This window comes from Ciconia boyciana, chromosome 3 (genome assembly GCF_034638445.1).
Source record: "Ciconia boyciana chromosome 3, ASM3463844v1, whole genome shotgun sequence".
NCBI classification, from domain to species: Eukaryota; Metazoa; Chordata; class Aves; order Ciconiiformes; family Ciconiidae; genus Ciconia; species Ciconia boyciana.
Window position 1 is genome coordinate 81,332,723 of NC_132936.1, and position 20,256 is coordinate 81,352,978.

Here is a 20,256-nt window from a genome sequence, read left to right on the forward strand (position 1 = left end):
TTAAACTGATCTAAAGGAAAAAAAGCATATATATAGACAAAATGACAGATAAATAGATATCAGGACTCTGTTGTATTTAGTGCAGTATGAGCAGCACCAAAAATCTTACAGTCCTAAAAAATGTATGTCCAAGGCTGAAGTTCAATATCACAAAAAAATACAGCATTTTTACTCTAATAGAAAAAGAGTAGTAAAGAATCAAATACTAATTACTTTAACTAAAGTTATTTCCATGTCATGAAGTCCAAAGAACTATAAAGAAAATAATAGTATTTTTAGTAAACTTTATAGTAAACTATAAAGAAAAAAATACAAAGGATACAAGAGTAGAAATCATTTACTGCTGAAAGGCTGGTAATCTCCACTGTTGAAGCCATGGGAAATTTCTGTACCAATTTGCAAACACTTCTCTGTTTGTATCTGCAAAAAACATCAAATGAATGCTAGTGTTAATTAAATAAGTTATGATTTGTGGCCACCAGTAAAATCCCATTGGAATCACAAAGCAAACCAAAATGCTTTCTTTCATTATTAAAAATTAAAGCCACAGAGCTTTTGACTTGTTGCTGAACTCTATTAAAAAAATTGGTAAAAAAATTTATTTGGATGAAAATAAACATGATATTCGTATACCTAAGACAGATCTTCCATCAACACAAAACACTAGAATAATTCTGTACGTGTATTGAAAATGTTGAAGAGAAAAAAATTCTGCCAGGCACCTATGATCAAAAACCAGAAATACCACTAGTTTCAGTATAGCATTTCATGTGCTGATTACAGGGGCAATAAGAAAAAGATGAGGAGAAAATAGTGAGGAAAGAATAATTTCCACTTGGGAACAGAACAAGGGGCTGATCACACACTATCAAAGAAATCTAGCTTCCCAACATAGACTGGACTCCTCAAGGTCCTATGGGATATCTGCCAGCTCCACGCAGATGTTGCAGACATGCCAAGCCCTCTAAAATGGCTTCAGACTTATTTATATCACACAACGCAGAACCGTGTTGTGATTCAGTCTGATTAGATCTTTCTGTTCACTGAAATGTATCAGCACAGACAACATGGATCTGATCTTAAATCTACCGAAGTCAACAGAAAACATTCATCCATGGATATGGATATGTTGGGCAAGAAGAGTGTGATTTCCATAGAAGAAGTCACCTAAGGAATATAGAGTTATTAAGAACTGTACTGGGTCTGGTTGGGGTGGAGTTAATTTTCTTCATAGTACCTTGTATGGTGCTGTTTTACATTTGTGACCAAACAGTGTTGATAACACACCAGGGATTTAGCTATTGCTGAACAGTGTCTGCACAGCATTAAGATATTCTGTGTTTCTCACTGTGTCCCCAGAGTGAGTAGGGTGGGGGAGGGCAAGAGGTCAGGTGTGGACACACCCACAACCACTTACCTGAATTATCCAGAGAGATATTCCATAACTTCTAATGCCAAGCTCAGCAATAAAACTAGGGGGAGGAGTTTTTTTAAAGTAGCCATTGCTCAGAGACTCGCTGGGCATTGGTCTGCTGGTGGGAGTTACTGAGCGATTACTTTTGCATCACTTGGGGTTTTTTTTCTTTTTTCTTCACTTATTAAACAGTCTTTCTCTCATCCCACAAGTTTTCCTCACCTTTGCCCTTCCAGTTCTCACCCCCATCCCACTGGGGCATCCCACTGGGGAAGAGTGAGTGAGCAACTGGGTGGGGGCTTAGCTGCCAGCGAAGGTCAACACATCGCAATAACTCAAAATGTCTACATTGTATTCTAAATACAGACACTTCTATGCAGTAAAATAATTCCAATGTAACTGTAAGTATTATACTTCCATTTTAGCATGTGTCTAATGACAATACAAAAGTCCATGTGTGACACACTTGTAGGAATAATTACTGTTTCTTTCCAACAATTCTAAAAGTTTGCAAAACTGAGATCATTTGACAAAGGCAATATGTTTATCAGCTGGATCAGTTCAAAAGAAAAATGGTTAATGATTTGCTTTTGCCTTTTTTTGTCACCCTCAAACAATGATCTGCTGAGCTTTTCTAGGTAGACATTAGAGCTACTTCAGCAGCGATGGTGAAGCAGAAGGGAAAATACAGTGTTTTGCAATTTAATCCAAGAACATTCTGTGGTTTCCAGAAGTATTTTATTCAAGTAAACTACAAAAATAAACTGCTGTAGACTTCAGGAACAACTGATTTATCTCCATTTTTGGGGTAAAGATATGCAAGCTAACTAAATAAGATGACTGAGATAATAGGAACAATCTAATGAAGGAAGCATGAAGCTTCCTCTGGTCTAATTTACCCTGCTTAAAGAGGCTTACTGAAACAGATTGCTCCCAAATGCAAGAACAATTGTTTTGAGTTAGCTGAAGCATCTCTCTTCAGCAGAGCAGTCTGCTACATAGATAAACACCTCACAGGGTGTTTCACAGATAGAATTTCACCTAGAAAGCAAATCTTCAATCAACACAGTAAACTGACATTCATTAAATACAAGTTAGGACGAAACTGAACCTAAGTAATAGAGGAAAAAGACTAGAACAAGAGTACCCATTAGCAAAAAAAGAGGAATTTTACTATATTTAAGACCTTATATGTTTTGGATACAATGCATTTGCCACATGTCCTATACACATTCAATTCGAAGTGCAAGTCAACTAAAATTCAGCCAGGCATTGTGGACACTCTGAGCTGGACACTGTACATTAGTTCTTGCCTCTTAGAGATTAAAGTTTATATAACAATTTGGGTTACCTTTTTATTGCTTTAATAATACCTCCATAAACTAAGAATTAACAGGCAACACAGAAGGTAGGTGATCAGAGTGTGGAAGAAAGGTGTTATATAATTCAAACAGACACAAGACAAAAGCTTAAATGCCACTCACTTGTAACATATAAGAACAGAATTTGAGAATAAAAATGTATGTTGAAACGGAAGCAAAAGTGCACAATCTACATTTTAAGTTAAAATAATTTCCTGTTTGCTATGGAAAAGATTGTTATATATCTTACAAAGAGCTTGTTGAGGAATTAATCAGAGGAATTAATCTAGTGAAGGTCAGAAGGTGTTGTAATGCTTATCAAGATAAAGGTGTGAAGAGCACACAAAGGAAAAGCTTTTTAGATTGTTGAAAGATATTACAACTTATCAGTAAGAAGGCACATTTAACAAAATAACTGTGCTTTTTTCTGCAGAAAATCAACAGATTTCCATGAATAGTAACAAGGGTTACTTTGTAAATAAAAAAAAGAAGATAATAACAAATAAGATAAATCTTCAAAAGGAAAGAAAAAAGAATTTTATTCTCCCCATCAGAAGCAAGTTCTGAAAGTAAAATTATATACAACTACAATAAGAATTCCATCTTAGATTTGGCCACTTTCCATAGATAAATTTGACAGTCTGCCATTAGCAAAGCTAATTCCTTTGTTGCAGGGTTTCCAATATGAACGCACTGTCACAGACAGTTGTGAAGTTGTTTTCAGCTATTACAAAACACTACAAGCCCTAGAAAATGCTGCACAGATGAAGGAGTGTGAAGTGAATATAGGCAAAATTCCATCTCACAAGTCAACTGGAGAGACTATTGTAGCATAAACGTGCCCTAAAAATTGTCTAAATTAGAGCAACACCTCCTCAAGCCACAGAAAAGCTTGTGATGGAGGCAAAAAAATGGATGACAGTATCTTCTCACTACGTTTTTTCCAGTTCTCCAATTCTATGTGCAGCACATAATCTCAGATGACAATCCTATAGATCAGGTATCCAAATAAAATCACATTTGTGTTGATATACTCAAAACTACAATTCTGTCATCCTTTAATGCCTTCAGTCATTGCAATTCTGACAACAGTGTAAATGACTAATCTTTGTAATCTCTTATATCCCGCATACTTTGGGGATGTAATAATTTTTGTGGAATATATTTACAGTATATAGTTATCTTCAGGAGACTAGTATATCTTCAGAAATAAAATATAAAACCAGATGCTAAGATACAAACACTTCCTGCAATGATTGCAGAGACTGATGTGTCTACTTTCCAGCAGATTTGAAGTCCTTTTCAAAAGCATTTTTCAGGAGACCCAGATAAAGTAGAAACATTTTGATGACAGACAGAAAACTTCAATGTATGGAAGTATGTTACTATCCTAAAACCAGAAGACAAAGAGGCACCTAAGAAAAAACTCCCAAAAACCCAAAAAACCAGCTTGATGCAGATCTGACATTTAAAATTTTAAGGAAAATGGCTGCACATGACAAAGTCAAAACTAAGTGACAGATGACAAACATCATCAGTATAACAGATCATAAGATTTCAGGCTATTAAAAACATTTTTATATGCACTGTAAAAATTAATCTTCAAACAGTAGTCCCATTATACATTTCCAGACACAGCCTTGAGTTCAGTAAAATAAGAAATCAGTTACATGAAAAGGAAAAGAATCACTTCATCTTCTGGAATGCTTAGAATTCATCATAACTGAAAAATATTCTCTCTTACACTACAGAGGAGGGTGGATGTCTTTCACTGACCCTATGTAATGAATCTTAGACATAAGAAAAGATAAGCACGGGAAAATTTAAAGCATTTAGAGATGGTTGCTGTTAGAATGTTGCTAGAATTCATCTTATAACTTAAGTACTTCTCATCTAGTTTCCATTTTGTTCCTGACAAAAACCAAAGAGTGTTTAAGTTCTTTGATCTAATGGCTAAAGCTCAAAGGAACCAAGCTTAGAATATTCTTCTTATCATACTGCTGAATCAGGTCTGTGCAGCCCATTTACTTACGAAGTTTAAACTGGCTTAAAGTGGTTTGCATGAATATAATTATCCTGTTAAACATTAACTTTCCAGAAGTACCTGAAATGAACACTCTTCTATGTATCATTAGCATGCTGAATTTTAAACTCACTTACCATGGCCTTTGCTTTACCATCTATAATAAGCACTGGTATAGTTTCCCATTTCATCAGAGTAGATATTTTATCATTACTTCCCTTACTGTATGTATGATTACTACAACCAGTTGCTAAACATAATGTCTTTAAAAGACATTTTTTCTGTTACTGAAACACAATTTTCACCTTTTTAAACTCCTTTCAAATTGCTTATGCTGATCTTTAAAACAACACATAAAACAATAAAAATGAGGTAACAACCCACAGATGTTTTGTTCTGCTCAAATTCTTATGTGACTTAAAAGTAATTAAGAATTTAAAAAAAATAAATGGAGAAGCAAATAGTTACACTTCATATCAGCATGCACAACTGCTGATGAGAGTGAAAATTCAATAGTAATTTTGGAGAAGGTAAAGAAATTTGCTCAGGTTGTGAATCATTTTGAGATTAATCATAGAAGCAGAAGTCAGGAGATCTGTATTCTATTCCCAAAACTGCAATAAATCTCCTCTATGGCATTTGTAAATAAGGATATATTTAAATAAGCCCATAAGGAATACATCATTCTTTTTCTTATTTCCACTTCTCAGTTTCACCTTTAAAACTGAACCAATATTTAACCATTTAATTAAGTTGTTGTGATGCTTAGTTAATTAATATTTATGGGGAGTTCTTTGAAAACTCTGCACAGAGAAACAGTGATACGATTTGTCATTGTACTGTCTTCACCTCTGAAATACAGTAGCAATCTATTGGTTAGCCAGACTGCATTGCCATGCCCTTCTAATTAAGGGTATAAAGCATGCTTTGGGGTTAGATCTAGCTGCTTCTTGAATCGGTTCCATTCAAGCATTCTTCCAAATTTGACTCAGAAGGCAGAATGAGAGTGCTGTTGAGAAACAAAAGGAATGATGCAGTGTTCCATAAAAGAAAGAAATGCTGGGAAATGAACTGGAGGGAATTAACAAGATAACATCAAAGCAAACTAACCTTTAATATCTTTTTTTATAGATATAGATTACCAGGCCTCAGACTGGTCTGTGGATTTGTTGTAATGTCTACAATTGTGCGTTTGGTCTTTTGGCATTACACTAATATCCCAGAGAGTCTAATTGCATATTTTTGAGTTAGTGTTAATGCATCAAGAAGCACTGACAGCATGGTAATAACAAAATTCTGCTGTAAGCACAACCCCACATACATACTTTAATAGCTTTAAACCAGGATTTTATATGCTTCTAACAAAGCAATTGGAGCAACACAGAACACAGGTGACGTTCAGTGCCCAAGTCCTTGCAAAACTGCTTCAGTGGATTCTACAATTACATCAAATTCCATAGTACCTTTAGTTTCTGAACTAACTAGCTTGAAGGTAGTTCAGACCAGTCTTCCACAACAGTAACTGCAGTATGGATTTTCTTCAGGTTACTGGATACTTTCCTCTAGGAGGCATGCGTATTTATTAAAAAAAAGAGGAGAAATCTAGAGCCAGCACATTATATACTACAATAAAAGTTCCTTATTAAAGCCTAAGGCCCCACAAGTAGAAGGAAAAAATATTTTTAACTGTATCTTAAAACTGAAAGTAATCAGAAGAGGGAAGGATCTAAAAGATCAGAATATCATTTTCCATCTTCTTTTTCTAAGTTCCTCCATGATTGCCTGTATAAATTTTAAGAGTTAAGAATGGTATGAGAGAAGCAGTTGCCTACCTCAGTTTCCCAATATTACTTGTTTACACTATGAATCGATTTCAAGCAAAACTGGGAACCAGAATCACTTTTTCTGCCTTCCAGGTTCCTCCTGTACTATTACACTTAGCTACAGGGTAGGCACTTCAGAACATGAGACCTCTGTGGAACCAGTTATGAGAAAGAAAGTCAAAGGGAAAAAAAATCCTTTCAAAAGAAGTTGTGTCTATATTTCAGTATTTTCTTTTCATTTTATTCTATTAATTAGTTTTACCCTCCTAATGTAATGTATATAATATAAATATAAAATCAAAGCAGGAAATTCTGTATTCCTTTATATTTAGTTTTCCAGTATATTTGCTATATTCCCACTCTAAATAGAGTATATGACTAAAATAATGTGAATAAGAGCCACAGCAACACCCTCCATTAAGGATTTTGACCAAAAATGGAAGGTAAGGAATCACAAATGACAGTAGATTAACTGTAAAACCAAGCAGGTGACTGAAAACCACAATTAAGTAACCATTTTGAAGAATTTATAAACAGAACTTAGATCATAATCCATTAGCTATTTTCCAAATAAGAAGGAATTTATGTTCCTAGAAAAGTGTATTTTAAAAGAGTGATGTAATTTGGCATCAAATTTGGCATGTAATTTTTCTCCTTTTGTTTCCTGTATGACTGTTTAAAGTTTCAATGAAGTTCCACCTACCAGGTTCATGCCTCAATCCAGGAAAGCATTCCTATTCAAAAACATATTTAAGCTGGTGCTTAGTATGTTTTTCTGTGCAGTGGCAAATCTACCAAGCAAATAGTCCAGTTTTTCCCATCTAAGGATGCAGCCCAGTAGTGTTTAATATCATGAACAGATAGGACACACCATTCACAATATCAACTAATAGATTTCAGTGCTGTAACCTTAATTGTGTTTTCCCTTCCACTCAAAATATAAAGTCATAATATCAGACAAAGAAAAATATCTCTTCAAGGTTTTTTTAAATGCTATTGTGTCTAAACCTATACATATATACATGCATATATATATGTAACATAATAAACTCTTATATACACAAATACTGCTGAAAACCAGCAAAAGCAAATGAAGAGCAGAGAAACTTAGAAAAGGATACAAGGACAGTTTTAGCTCTTATTATAAACTAAAAGAACAGAAAAGGTATATCAGACATTTAATAAAATAATTTATTCCAAGTCAGAAAGAAGGATGCCTAACAATGAAGAAACACAGGGACAAAATAGGATAAGAAAAGTAATTAGATACAATATAACAGTTGGAAAGTCAGTAAAAATTATGAAAGTGCTGTACTTCCATTTGACAGAGAAGGAAGAAAACAGTCGCAGCATGTTGGAGTCTCAGAAAGAAAACATATATAGAAATATTCCCAAAAGAGAAAGATTTGCAATAGCTTCTCAAACATAACTTAAGACATTAATGCACACTAAGATGTAAACAGGCAGAAGGTAAAGCTCAGAAGGTCCCAAATGGTAACAGTAATAGTAAAACTGTGTTTGCACCAGATAAGGTATGCACTATAAAAAATTATTTGATATTTCAATTTTTTTTCTATTATGGGAGAACAAAGATATTTTTACAATTAGCTTTTACTATTTGTTCAATTTTTTTCTTCTGTAATATTCTTGCCCTCCACCCCACCCCACCTCACCACCCAAATCATCCCAGATCAAACAGTACAAGTACTTTCACTGGTCCGTTAATGAGAAATTTTACTCACCGTTTGAGGTCATCCTTGGTTGTGTCTAGATGGAAACTTAATAGATGAAATTCAGCTCCACAACACAGCAATATAAATGCATCTATAAAATAAAACTGTGCAAAGCGTACAGTCTTATGGAACTTCTCTTTGCCCTGAAATGCAAAATAAATTATCAAGAATGGATTCTAAGATACTGAATATTTTTTGTCTGAGATTCCTGGTGTTAAGGCATAGTGTCCCTGTTATCCTGACCATATGCCAGGAGGTTAACCTGCTATGTAGTGGCCCTTCCTATTTTTGATGTCTATTAATCTCAAAATAAAGTTTTCATTCTACTTAAATTAGTTAGCAGATAATAGATAATAGATAATAGTATCTGCAGTCAATTGAATATAATACAATCTAGCTTCATACTCTAAACTTCCATTTGAATTGGGGAGTAGACTATAGAGTCAAGCAGAGCTGAGTCAATGACAATAGAATATACAGAGCAGACAATAAAACCAAAACTTCCAGACATGCCCACTAGTTTTGTCTACCAAGATTGTTTTTTTTCTTTTCATAAATTGTCATGATAAAAGCCTAATTTGAAGTCAATGGAGACCACCCAGATCATAGCATCAGTTTGAATCACCACTACTCAGTAGCTCTGAAAATCGGGCTGTATGTTCCTTCTACAGAGCTGTTAAAATGGAAGCAGATGAAAGTGCAAAAGAATGTCCTCTGCAAACCAAACTGACAGGATTTTCTAATTACCAGAATTAGGGCAGGTTCATTATTGCAGACTGACCAGACCCTTAAAGTTCTGTCTTCTGATGCAGAAACTAACCACTTCTTGTCATGACTCCAGCCAACAGAGTTAACTGCAGCATCGTGACCTAACAAAAATAATAACGGAAATATCATAAAGCTCATTTCTTGCATTTATACATTTCTCCAGAGTTAATTGTATTGTTTTAATATAATTATACACAATATTAAAGTATTTTTTAAATAAAGGCTTCAAATGGTTGGATTAAAACTGCTAACAGTAAACCAGCTATTGATTTTTTCTTCCACCAAAACCGTGGAAAAATGTCTGTCATTAATAATCAAGATTCACAAAACTAAATAAGGTCAGAGAAATACCAAGTTATTCTACCTGAAATCTCATATGCATTTGTATGGCATTGCCTCCATTGCTATAAGAGAGTTTGTATGAAAATGTTATAACATATATAAAAGACATATTTATCATTTACAGACATTCATATTTGAAAAGAATAAAAACTAGTACCTAAATTTTCTTCAGCTTTCTGCAATTCAGATTTGACTTAACTAGAACTATAAAAGTTCTAAACAAATATATAACAAACAAATAAACTTACTTCAAGTTAACAACAAAAACACATTCACAGATCTTTACTGTCACAGTAATATTAACAAATTCTATCTACACACCAAACTGAATTAGAAGCACAGAAGTGGTTATAAGGTTGTTGTCATTAATAGTGAGTCTTGCTGCTAACAGTTGTATTTCTGATCTTTTTCATTAAATACTGACTGTCTCAGAGTGAAGTGCCGAATTGGATTAAAATTATTCCAAACTGTCACAAAAAACTCCACAGAAAATAGAAATTTGACCATCAACTCCTAATGTTTCTAGTCAAGCTTCTAAGGTCTGGAAAAGCTGTCTTCTGATGCACAGAGGTCCAAACATCAGTCTGAAAAAGACTAGCCAAAAAGGGGATATTCAGGGAATAATTTCATCTGACTTCATCCTCTTGTTGGTAACAGAGTGAAGAAAACAACCATCACTGACAACACGGCTACCAAATATTTCAAAGCACAACTGGGATGGTTAAGGTCCAGAGCCCTATGACTTGCAACTATACCCAATTGCCTAAATAGGATGGTCGTCATGCAAGACCACAGCACTCTGCATCTGCTTGTTAGCCAGTATTTGGCTCATGGAGAGGCCCAAAACCTGGCATCTAGCCCACAGTGTTGATGATCATGTGTTATTTTGCTCTGACTAATAAGCTGTCCTGAGTGTTTCATCCTAGATTGCTTCGTCTCTGTCCATCCCTAATAACAGAGGGCTGGAAGTCCAGCAAAATTTAAGTTACCACACTGGAGCTTGTAAAGACTGGTTTATTTTTTGTCATGGGCCTGCAAGAAATGTACTGGTGCATAAAGGTTCAGCCCAAAGAAAAATCCTGAATCCCAGGATAGTTACTCTAGCATTGACGGCCTTCAGGATCTGAATCAGGCTTCATATGAACTTCATTTTGAATGCTGAAGTTCAAGTGCTTAGAAACTGATTTTACACAGGTGCAAAGCGCCATATATTCCAGAAGAAGACAATGTAATTGATGGGATGATGCTTTAAAAGGAAAGAAGGCAAGGCTGCTGAGATCCAGAAGGATTTTATCACATAAAGCAGTAAAGGAACTCACCACAGCTACGGCAAATAAATACTTATTGTAGAAGTCTCAGCAACAGAACACCTGACTTCGACTTTGTCAAAGGCCAGTGTTTTAAAACACAAAATATAAGCAGTTACAAAAGAATCACCAATCTAATTTATCTACAGATAATGAGAATTCTGACTCTAATTTTCTAAAGTTATTGGAAGAGCATTTTCAAGAAACATCCTTGAAATTCAATTTAAGAAAAGATACAACATTATTTGAAAAGAGAATCTGAGTATTATATTATAATAAAATTTTATATTAAACATGATCTGGAAACCACTTAAGACCTTGCAAATAGTTGCAATACTTTATTTATTCATTAGGCTTTTATTACTGAGCTAGCTGTTTTTGTAAAAACACAATGAACATGCCACTGCAACAGCTTCTGCAGGACTGTCTCATTAGACTGAAAAAAGCAACTGCCTGTTTAAAAATCATAGTTTAAAGTATTATAATCTCCAGTTAATAGCAAAACGGTTCTACAAGAAACAGACTTTCCAGTTTGGTGTCACACAGTTAAAAACAAGATTAGAAACTTATGAAGAACTTCAAAAGCCAGAAACATCATCCAGAAGCTAAAATTATTAATTTGATCTAAAATTATATTGAAGCTGATCAAAAAGGTCGAGAAAGAAGAAAACATGTCAAACAAAATTAACAAACTTTGGCTCATATTATTCTAATTTTTCCAGATGAAGTCCAATGAATTTCTCCTAGCCTTAAAACATTTGAAGTTCTTATGCTGCCCTCTTGTGCACATTTTCTCTTTAGTCAACTGAAGTTTTATATTAAAAAAATTGATTACTTTACATTACAGGAAGGCTAATCAATTTATCTCAGCAATTAAGATCTTCTGTGATAACATATCTATAAAAAGGCTTATAAACAAGATATTTTAATTCCCAGTTACCAAAGACCTGTAGAATTTTCACCAGCAAACTGCATAAGTACTGGATAAGTACATATGTAAGTACTATACTTACTTTATTCTCAATACAAAGATTTATTTGGGGGCTTTGGTTTTGTAAAACCATTTGGAAGCCTTGAATTATCTGCATTAAAGAAAAAAAAACCACCAAACAACAAAAACAACTTACCAGAATATACAAAACAGTTTTCCAAAGTGGTAAGGAACATGAGAAACTTTAGGAAAATCTGAGGTTTGGAAAATTGGAAGAGCCATGCAAAAACCTTGAGAATCTCTGCACTCCAGGTCCCCCAATCCCAAAGCCCAGTGAAGGCGGTGCCAGCTGGCTTGCAAGAGGCCAGTAAGCTTCAAAACAGGTGTTACTCAGGGTTCCCCAGTCCTGAAGCACATTAAGAAGGATTGCAGCTGGTTTTGAAAAAGACTTTTTCAAAAAGTCCATGATGGCTGTAACTCTTTTAAAGCTGGCCAGTATTACCTGCACTTCACTATAGGACACAGACACCTGAAGAGCTAACACTCTTCGGAATGCAGAACTACTTAAAACTGGAACTGGGCACTTCAGGGAACAAAACTGAATATATTAGGCTTATGGCAAAATTGCTGTTGTTATACCACTCCTCTCTGATGGTGCGTTATAAAAATATGATTTTCGATAATCAGCTATATTCAGATGTTAATGCTGCCTTGAAACTGATTTTTTTTTTAACAGAATAGATATCATTGCCATTTCTTGAAAAAGGAAAGTTTTACATTACCATTGATTGCAGCTCCGAATAAGAGCAATGCATCATGTTTTTTAATGAAAAGAAAATATATTTATTATGACTCTTCAAAACCAAAGGCATCTAAAGTAGAAAATAAATAGGTGATTTCATTATAATCTGAACTGTACAGAAGAACTACATGAATGAAATAAGCACATAACTGATGGTTTGCGTTCCTATTCACCTACAGTACAGTATCTGACAGTTTCACATTTATGTTGCTTTTGAAAAAAACTACATACACAGGTTGCATTCTTATGCTACCTAAAGAGCCTGAAGTAGATTGTGGTTTACACTTCTTTTCAGACTGTGCATCACAAAAAAAGACATAGAATAAAGAATGAAAGGTACCAACGACATAAATTAGATAGTAGTGCAAAACCTAAGAAAACCAATAGAACAAAGCCAATTGTTAGAAGAACAATTTAGTAATAAAACAATTTTTTTTTAAAGCAAGACAAAGAACTAGTACTTGACACCTTAAGTACTGGCACCAGAAAAAGCTTCTCTGTAGTAGCAAGAAGTTTGGTGCAGGTCACTTTACTCTTCTCATCACAATAAATTAGCCTGCTTTTGCAGAGTACTGCAGTATTTTAGGGACCTCTGAATGTTGAAATACCTTATAAAATCATAATATTTAATTTTACTTCATAGAAAGACAAAGCCTTCCATTAATAATGTGTCAAAACCTAAGTACCGTTTCCTTAATGATTTAGAGTAACATGAACTAAGGTTTTTCTTTCAAATTTAGAAACCTCTAAATTCTAACCTTTTTATTTCTGCTTTCAAATATGTCTACTTAGATTAATATTTTTTCTTGTTAAAGTCTGTGTTTTCTGTTATTGCCGGTATTGAGCCATTCCTTACATATTATTTAGTATGTAGCAAGTATATGGAGGTATAGATGCAACACAGTCAATGAAATTTGTATCTTCCCCAGAGATGAAAGAAAGATAAAACCCAGCTATTACCAGTCCAAAATCAATGAAGCCTGCATAAAAACACACTCCAGTGAAAAAAAAAGTCCAAAAAAGAGTATTTCACAGAATTGAAATGTCACTTTCTGCAGCATGTAATCTCTATATACTTCAAGTAAAACCAGCCTGACTAACTGCTTGATAGCAGTTTACGTAAAGAGAAGCTGGATCTGCAATGCAAAAGACAAACTGCAAAGAACAGCTACAGAACACATACTGTACAATGATAATTTATAGCCTCATGGAATAATTTTGCAACATTTATGGTCCACTTCATGTTCAGAGTAGGCCTGCTACCAAAAAAAAAAGACTTTAAAGTTCTTGAAAATCATTTACATCTTAGCTCCTTCAGATTACTTAAGAATGATGTGTTAATAATCTGAAGAAACACTGAATTCTTTGGGCACAACTTTGTTAAGCTGCTGTGTACAAAATACTGTAGCAGTACTGTATCATTATTTTTATAGATGCTTGTAACAAATAAGGGAAGGAAATACAGAATTTTGATTTCCTTTGGTTAATTGCATTTTTTAGAAATCCTGATCTTTTAAAACAATGTTAAATATATTTCAGATAAATGGGGTCCCTTTGAACAAAATTACTGCTTTTGTTCCATTACTACCTAAACAACAAAATTATGTCAATAAAACCTCAAAACACTATTCCTGCCTGCAGTTTATGTAACTTGCACTATGAATTTGCTCAAATCAGTTAGCGATACATGAAGAAAAATATTTTTTAAAGTTTATGAACTTTCTATTGTGAAAAAAAAGACCTAACTGCCCTGCCCATAAGCCATATTTTCATCAATTTCCTCACACAAAGCGGAAAATATCAGTAATGTTACCTCCATGAGTGGCCACAATGCCACAGCTTCTTCCATAAAATACAATGCAAACTACTCAAAAAAACCCAGTTTTCAGAAATCAGTTATCAGAGTTTTTACTTAGAAATAATTTTCTAAAATAACTTAAAATAGTCTACTTTTATACTTGTTAAGGCCTGCTAGTAAATGGCAGTCATCTTCCATTACGAACTTCCACAGTAAATAAGTCCTGCTATATGAATTTTAAGTCATCATGTTTACTGTTATTAAAACTTTAACAGATAGTTCTTGTAGAAATTTAGAATTCATTTTTTTAAGGCTCATTTACAATTTCAAGGAATGCACAGGTGTTTGCACATGCATACACTTTTGCAGATATGGATTTCTCCATAGGAGTAGTTCCTTTTTTTTTCAGAGTTGTTCTTTAGAAGTCTGGAGCTGCAAACCAAACACATTTTTTGCCAAGTCATCGCAGTCAATTTTTTGGTTAACAATCTATTACAATATATTATTGCAATATACTCATGCATTATCATTACAATATATTGGCTTTAGTATTTCTATTTAATTATTGTAATAAACATACACAATGCAGATTGCAATATATGTCATGATACACTACTATTTACCTCCCAGAAAACTGAGAAATGGGAAAACCTGGTAGGAAGTTTAATTCTAGAACAAAATTAACCAATCGGAGAAATAACTTCTACATCTTGAATCAGCAGTATCCCCTCTCCCCCATTCTTCTCAAGGTGATGTAAGTGGAATATTTTAATTACTATGCCATTTGGGGTTAAACCCAATTATATATACTATTTCTTTAATAATGTTATTCATAAGTTTACCTGAAAAAACATTATATGTATCAGTGAGATTGGAACTGAATATCAGTACGGTCTTGTCAGCCAGGCCGCAAGCCAGCATCTCTCCATCCCCTATAAAGAAGAGTGTCTAATGATTTATATTTGAAAGCAACAAGGACCTAATATGCTGTTTCTTTTAATCATAAAAATCATATATGTCACTACAACAAAACACACACCAGATGTTCATTTCATATGTTTAACACATAATGTGTATGAACATCACAAACTCATATTGCAGAATTCGGTAGGAATTTGTGCACAATTAATTTCTTGTTCTGACATATTCTCAAATCAGTTATTCATCACAAGGCAGAAATTCACTTTTCACAAAAAAAGTGCTACTAAATTTAAGTGCAGAAATGTTTAGAAGTCATTTAAATCTACTTCCTTACACTAATTTTTTTGTATCTTGTTATTAAAGTTACATGACCTTTTCTTATTTATTAGAATAAAAAGCACATATTAGTCATTCTGGATCACTTCTTAAAGACAATAAATTTCCTTCATAAGGTAACCCTAAAAACTATCCAAGTGCAGTCAGATTGTTCCTTTATATTGGTAATCAGCGGGGGCACACAATGACAGGACAGACTCCCTTAATGTCTACCTAATGGTAGTGATTTGTGAAATTTAACTGTTCACTGAAAAACTTTTCCTGAAAAAATTAAAATAATAAAGAGCAGATATGAACCAATGGGAAAAAATAAGGGAGGGTAGAGCAAGAGAAGATAGCAGTGAGAGAAAGTAAGGAAATGAAGTGCAGAATTCAAATCAATGCTACTAGGTTCACTGTGAAAAGTATTTTTAAAAGAGGTACCACCTGAACACCCCCTTCATAAATCTCCTGAGCACCTTTACAAAGGGAGAGGGAATATAAGTCATGCTTGACTTCACCAACATTACCCACTGCTATCCACTGTCCAAGTACCATCCACAGTGCAGGTTTAGAATGCTATATTCCACAACACATTTTTTCCCAAATTAATCATGGCAATATAAACATATATGAGATCCATATTTCCAATGTCTGAGAGTCATCTACTAAAAGTGAATTTTAGATGGGACACACAATGGGGTAGACGTATATGTTAAGAAGACGCATTCCAGAATCTTTTTTTCTGTTATCAGTTATTAAATGCATCCGTATATTAAACTGGCAAAGAACTACTTTATAAAAATATTTTTAATTTTATCTGACAAGCAATATTTCAGCTGACTTTTTCTCCAAATACTAGTAATTGCACATACTAAAGTAATGCTGTTAAATATTTTCATCACAAAAATAAAATAAGTAGTCCTGGACAAAATATTCCAAAAAATGCATGCCCCACAAACTCAAAGGTATTGAAGTCTTTGAGCTGAAGGGTGGTGCTTTTCTGCAGATTTCCCCCGCTTTTCCTAAAGTTTTGACAGTATGTATTTTCAGCATGAGAGCTGATTGGTAAGTATATCAGGTAAGTGATATAAGGTAAGTCACACACACATAATTAACAATACATAAACCTTCTTGTGCATACAGAATGAGAGAAAATTATTTTGCATAGAATTTTGGAGGCTTGTTTAATGGAACATCATCTCAAATCCTGAAGAAAACTGTTTTCTAACAGAGCAAAAGGTCGTAACTTGTAACACCTCAAATACTACAAAAGGATGTTTAATAAACCTAAGAAGGTTTGCATTAACTCATTAATGCAACTTTACAACCTCTTAAGTTTTACTTAAGTTTTCTATTTAATTTTCTTTCTACTGTGTTTAAAGATGCACATGTGATTCATACTTTACAAAGACCACTTGAAAGATTGTTCCAAGTTGCAATTCCAAGTTGCAAATTTGCAACAGAAAATACATTGTAAAGCTAGGAACCATCTGGTCAACACAGACTACAACAGTAACAAAACACCTCTTTACAAGCTTACAATAATATGATTGTTTTACTCCAAGAAAAAAAATCTCTGCAATTTTTGCTAAACTTTGTTTTGTTAAACTGTGGTTGTTTAAGCCTCTGTGTGTGTGTGTGTGAGAGAGACAAAGACAGAAACAGAGAAAGATGTTCCTTCCTCAGAGTAAGTAAAAGAGGATTTATACTTTAAAAGTATTATCAAAAACTATAGTGATGCTTTTCTTTGCTAAGAAAGAACCTTTAATTTTAAGCTCACATAACATTCCTAGAAATAAGCTCTCTGCAACCGATTTCTTTCAGGAGCCATAAAAATAATTTCTTCCCATTCTCTAGGGAACACTTATGGCTGGAATATGTTTTAGAAAAGTTACTGATTGCATCTAATTGCTTTTATTTATTGAAGATGAAAGTTGCTCTTGTCCCCAAAATATTATAAATATATACATTTTTAAATACTTTGAAAATATTGTGGTTTGCAGAGTGTACATTGACATAATTATATACTTGGTAATACATTTGATTGCTAATCTAAGAAGCGGTTTCTGTATAATACTATTTATATGGATTGGAAATGACTAAACCTATTACAAGACTCACTTCTCCAAACCAGTTAAGAAAAATACCCTCCTTTGGATTATATGCAAGAATTCTTTTTTTGTACTTTAATATATAAAAATGGAATAATCTTTACGTAAGACATAGGAATATTCTGATTCTTCTGAAACAGAACTTCAGCTTTTAATACACCCTAATGATATTAAGTAAATATCTCAGAAAATAAATTCCTTAGTGAAAGAACTTGTTAGACTACTAATTTTCAAGTTGTAGTGGGAAAGTCATAGAATAAGTACAAAAGGAAACAAGACGTAAAATCAGAGAAGAATTAGAATCCTTTTGCATATGTATTAGCAGCTTGCATGGTTTTGCAAGTTAAAAAATTATGATCTAACAGTACATGGTATTGACAAAAATTTTGGGGGGAATTTACCTAATAAATCCATGGCCTTAATAAACCATGTCACACAAATTTTGTTTTTCTTTCTGCACACTGGCACAACTGTACATTTTATAAAGCCTGTACATACCGGAACACTGAATGCAACGTATTGGGGTTGGTTTACAAGTAACAGATATCCCTTTCTCATATTTGATTGGAGGAGAACTTTCCAATGGATATTCTTTATTTTTACTTCAAAGAAGGAAAAAAGAGAAAGGGGAAAAATATTAAGATATCTAAAACCACTACATTTTCATTTCAGTTATGAAATAAATGTGCTTTGGGAGCTACTCTAAATATTGTTACATAAATATTTCCTGGAAAACTTATGATAAATTCAAGATAAGAGGCAGAATGAATTTTAAATTGTCATACTGAAATTACTCCTATCACCAACTGTTATGAATTCATGAGATCAAGAATTAACATGGACTTTTACATAAAATCAAACTTCTTAAGTTGTATACCTATCTAATAAAAGTATTTTAAAAATGCAAACTCTACCTTGTTGTGACAATAAACAATATGAAAAATATCTCCATATGTAGAAATAAGAATTACATTGATCATCTATTTAACAAGATACTAAAAAAAACCCACCCAAAACTTAAAGTGCTAAGTAGTTTAACCTATCATAAAATAGCGCAAACCAATCTTGAAATTATCTGAAGTGCTCATCTAAAGGCTTGCCTATGTGTGCAAGGATTACAAAAACTTAGTCTTGAGCTATTAAGTGTTTAAGAAACAGTTTTTGAAAAAGAGAAAAATGATGGCATTAATTATTCTTTACTTTTATGTTTGTACTACATAGAACAAAGACTCTATATAATACTTAAGAGAAAAAATGAGTGTAATATCCCCATATAACATACCACACCAATTAACAGGGAAGTGCGAGCTCTAAAAAAACATTTGTTCTTTTTGTCCACAGTGATGATGAATCCACTGGTCAAATTGTACCATTACATATACTCTGTTTAAACCCATTAGAGTAAGCTTGCATTAGCTTAAGATAACATTATTTTAGGGGTGAATGAGGCACATGATCTGAAATCACTAAGTCTCACTCTGCCACATTCAGTTATTTTTCTGCCTAGAATTGCAGCTTAAGAACATGTTGTGACTATGCCTCCAACCATATTTAGCACCTGTTCTTCTTCCTAGCAACAAAAATCTAAGAAAATAGATGTGTATATTTTCTTTTATATGTAAGACTTACTAAAATGTAATTGATAGTCTGATAACCTGAATCACTTTTTGCAGTCATTTTATAGCAAATTTACAAAGCCTTTTAGTTCCAGTGATACTCCTAACTAAAAAGTTCCAATGAGAGAAGCAACTACAAACCATATTTCCAACAGAACTGTATTTATCCTCATTTTAATTTGTTCCTCCTCTAATGGAGTTGCTAGATTACCTACCATTTATGACTGGTCTTCCACTTTGATACCTCATTTTTCTTCAGGTTATTATTTGGAGAAAACATGGTCATTCTACAAGAAAGAACACAGACTCTCCTATATGAAACATTAAATGTTGCATGAGATAAATATTTCAAACAAAAACAATCCTACTTCCTTCTTATTACTTATGTCTACTAGTGACGTCAGTAGGTAACATAATGTACACATTGATGACAAGATAACTTGCTAATGATCTAATGCTGGACTTTGCACCTAAATTTTGCTTTCTGTGAGTTATTGCTTGGATAATGCATTCTGAAGGTCAAAATCCATTCATATAAAGTTCTCAGACATTTCTTTCTGCAAGCTGAAAAAACAGGAAGAGTTTAATCATGTGAAAGAGACAGGATGCCTAATACAGATTTTGAAAGGAAGTTGAACACTGACCAGAAGCTGCGAAAATTTTGTTTTACAATAATTTTTAAATTATTTTGTTTGATAACATCATATCTCTTTTTCACAGGTGATTAATTTCACAGTCATGAGACTATATGGCTCTATTATGTGACAAAATATCACACACCAATAAAACAGACAAAAATAGTAATGTATCTACTCACTGTGGTGCTGCTGTATAACCTGATGACTTAATTTTTTTATGGAAAACCAATGGCTGATCTTTCACTGTGCTTTTCACTCCTATAGAAAAATAATTTAATTTTCATTAAAATGTTTTTTTCACATTGTATATTTACAGTCAAGGTAAATACTTAGTTAAACTAGCACAGTAG

The 20,256-nt window shown here is 33.4% G+C and overlaps 1 protein-coding gene across 1 annotated transcript in view; it reads right to left on the minus strand.

The window, feature by feature from the left end:
* Positions 1–20,256, minus strand: part of WDR27 (WD repeat domain 27) — a 156,965-nt gene that overhangs the window by 118,862 nt on the left and 17,847 nt on the right. The window contains exons 13-19 of the mRNA XM_072857728.1: positions 20,086–20,164; positions 19,484–19,555; positions 18,151–18,254; positions 15,145–15,234; positions 9,102–9,223; positions 8,364–8,497; positions 323–420 (exon numbers count right to left, since the gene is read on the minus strand). Of these exons, the coding sequence (XP_072713829.1) occupies positions 323–420; positions 8,364–8,497; positions 9,102–9,223; positions 15,145–15,234; positions 18,151–18,254; positions 19,484–19,555; positions 20,086–20,164 (699 nt within the window). The remainder of the gene's footprint in view (positions 1–322; positions 421–8,363; positions 8,498–9,101; positions 9,224–15,144; positions 15,235–18,150; positions 18,255–19,483; positions 19,556–20,085; positions 20,165–20,256) is intronic.